A 2807-nucleotide genomic window follows, 5' to 3' on the forward strand; every position below is an offset into this window, starting at 1 on the left:
CTTTCTTTTTTTTCTTTTTTTAAAATTGTATTTATTTCATGTCTGAGTGCTCTGCTGCATATACCTGTGCCTGCCTGAAGAGGGCGTCAGATCTCCTACATGGTTGTGAGTCACCATGTGGTTGATGGGAATTGAACTCATGACCTCTGGAAGAGCAGTCAGTGCTCTTAATCGCTGAGCCACCTCTCCAACCCAAGCATGTGGACTGAGTCTGGACTCCTGAAGGGTCTGGTGGGCCATCCTCCATGCCTGTACTATAAGCGCTCCCATACAAATGAAGCACCTCTGTACTGCTGCAGTGCCGNGCACAAAACNAGCAGACCATGTGCTCCATCTTTGTTGAGATGTTTCTGACTACAACCACTTGAAAGTAGCTCAGGGCCTGCTGGATGAAGTCCCCCTCCTGGATCTCATACAAGCANCTGAGTAGCTCCAGGGAGCCATGCTGCAGGGTGGAGCCTTCGCTTCCAGCCTTGTTTTGGATCCATGCCAACACTTCCTCCTTCACCTGAGGGGAGATGCTCCAGCCGAGATTCCTCTCAAGGTAGCATCTCATCTCTTCGTTGAGGAGGCCAAACAGAAAGTGGACCGTGAGGGCCAAGAAGTTCCTTTCCGAGAAGCCATACTCAGCCAGCGTTCTCCTCACCGCCTCTCTGCCATGCAGTGCACAGTACATGGCTGCGAAGAATTCCTGGAAACTCAGGTGGATGAAGCTGTAGAATTTCTCACATTTGATACCCTTCTGGAATATGTTCACGTTGAGGAAAGTGGACACATCTGCTCCATCTAGGCCGTGTTTCCCAAGATCCTGTTCATCAAATAGAATCTTCTGGTTCCAGAGGCCCTCTGCAGCCAGAGAGACCAGGCCTCTCTGGTTGGCTGGGACTTTGAAGGTTGGAGTCCCTGGCTTGGGCTGCATCAGGCTCANAAGGTAGAACATATAAACCGCTGTGGTGGTCCTAGGTGTTTGTCTTAAAAGCTCCCCACTTTCCAGCTGCTGCTTTAGGCAGGTGCAGACCACCCAGGACACCATGGGAACAAAACACATGGTAAAGAGGGGCTCATAGTCCATCAAGAAGCTTAACACCCGGCTTGCTTGTCCAGTGTTGTGGAAATATCTGTAGAAATATTCCTTCCTAGCTGCCTCGGAGAAGCCCAGGATCTCCACGTGCCTAGGGTGTTCTAGCAAGCCGTGCAGCTTCTCCAGTGCACAGGGTCGTGTGGTGATGAGCAGAGAGACCTGGGGCAGAAGCAACCTCCGAATCAGACTTCCGAGGAGGAGTTCGGTAGGTTGTTTCTCCTCCCAGCAGAGGCACCAGGGACCCCGAGCATCATGGAAAGAAGGATGGAGTTTATCGAAGCCATCAATGATGAATAGGAGACGGTCAGGAGCCTGCATGAGGTCTTCNAGGGATATACCATGCTCCGGCCAGCAGCTGGAGATGAGGTCTTGTACACTGCACTGGGTGTGGCTTCTATTCAACTCCCTGCAGCTGATATAGAAGACATAATCAAACCGGCCTTGGAAGAGCCTCCCATCGGCCCAGTCCAACATCACTTTGTGGGCCAGCATGGACTTCCCCATCCCNGCTGCCCCTTGTAATACCACTGTGTGTGGTGGCTCNGGGCGTTCTTCGTCTGGCTCAAAGAGGGTCTCCATTTGGATAGGACTAGTCTGGTAACGCCTGGTTCTGGAGCGTTCCCACTCTATATCTACAAATTTCTGCTGTGTCCAGATAGGATTTGAGTGTTCCTTTACNAGGAGAAGCCGAGTGTAACGATTGCTCAGGTTCACACATTCGCCTAATCGTGCATTGCGGTCTTCCATTAGCCGGAATTTCCTTCGGACATAGTCTTTGTAGGTTGTCTGGAGATCTTTTCTTGGAGCATCGGGAGAGACATCCAAAGGGCACGCTGATTGGCTCTCGAAAAGGCATAGACCATTATTTGGAGTGACAGGTCTTCTCCCTGTCCTCGCTCCCACAGGTCCTTCCTGTGGATCCTCTGAAAGGTGCTGAGAGCCAGAAGCCAAGCCTCCCTTGTCCCCATGTGGGCCACCATCAGCTGAGCCATTTCCAGAGGACCAGCCTTCTCCATTCGTCCCCAGGGAATCTTGTCATGGCTCGGGTCCTCTGCAATCCCCAGGAATAATTTGAATTTCTTCAGTTCCCCAGTCTCGAGTTCTTCCAGGTAGGTAGACAGTCCATGGAGGCCATCCCTGGCTGTAGTATGTAACTCAGATGACCTTGAACTTCTAATTCTCCTACTGGGTGTGTGTAGCCACCTGTGGCCACACTAACTGGGTTCCTGAGTGGGAGGCAGGAGCTGTATGGAAGAGAATGACGAGAGAAATAATGAAGGCCAAGCCATGTTTCTGTTCAAGGCCCCCAAGTTTTCTAAGAGTCTGTGCTTATAAAGGGGGGAGGCCCCCGCCAATCCATTCTTGATGCCTGTCGCCAGCCTGTAGGTGATCTATCTGCCAGTCTGTAGGCGATCTGCCTGATGCTGTCTCCAGAATGTCTCAGGACCTCTCAGCAGGTAGCAGTATCTTGGAGAAGAGCAGCTGCAGGTGACAGAACAATAGAGCCATCTAGGTCGGAAGGCTCCACCCCAGGTGGTCTCATACTCTGGCAGCGAAGTCTGAATCAGCCTCAACGCTGGGGGAGGCTACAGGTGTGCAAAACCAGGACAGGTTTATCCAGTGCTGGGAGTTGAACTCAAGGCTTTGCACATATTAGGCAATCACTCTCCCAACTGACTCACATGCACTGCCCATTCACCCTCAGCCATTGCTATCCAGCCCTCCC

General features: G+C 51.8%; 1 protein-coding gene across 1 annotated transcript in view; it reads right to left on the minus strand.

Moving 5' to 3' along the window:
- Nucleotides 1-2807, minus strand: part of Nlrp12 (NLR family pyrin domain containing 12) — a 26172-nt gene that overhangs the window by 17675 nt on the left and 5690 nt on the right. Inside the window, exon 2 of the mRNA XM_029480175.1 lies at nt 199-1968. Within this exon, the coding sequence (XP_029336035.1) occupies nt 199-1968 (1770 nt within the window). The remainder of the gene's footprint in view (nt 1-198; nt 1969-2807) is intronic.

The sequence above is a fragment of the Mus caroli genome, chromosome 7, assembly GCF_900094665.2.
Source record: "Mus caroli chromosome 7, CAROLI_EIJ_v1.1, whole genome shotgun sequence".
Taxonomy (NCBI): Eukaryota; Metazoa; Chordata; class Mammalia; order Rodentia; family Muridae; genus Mus; species Mus caroli.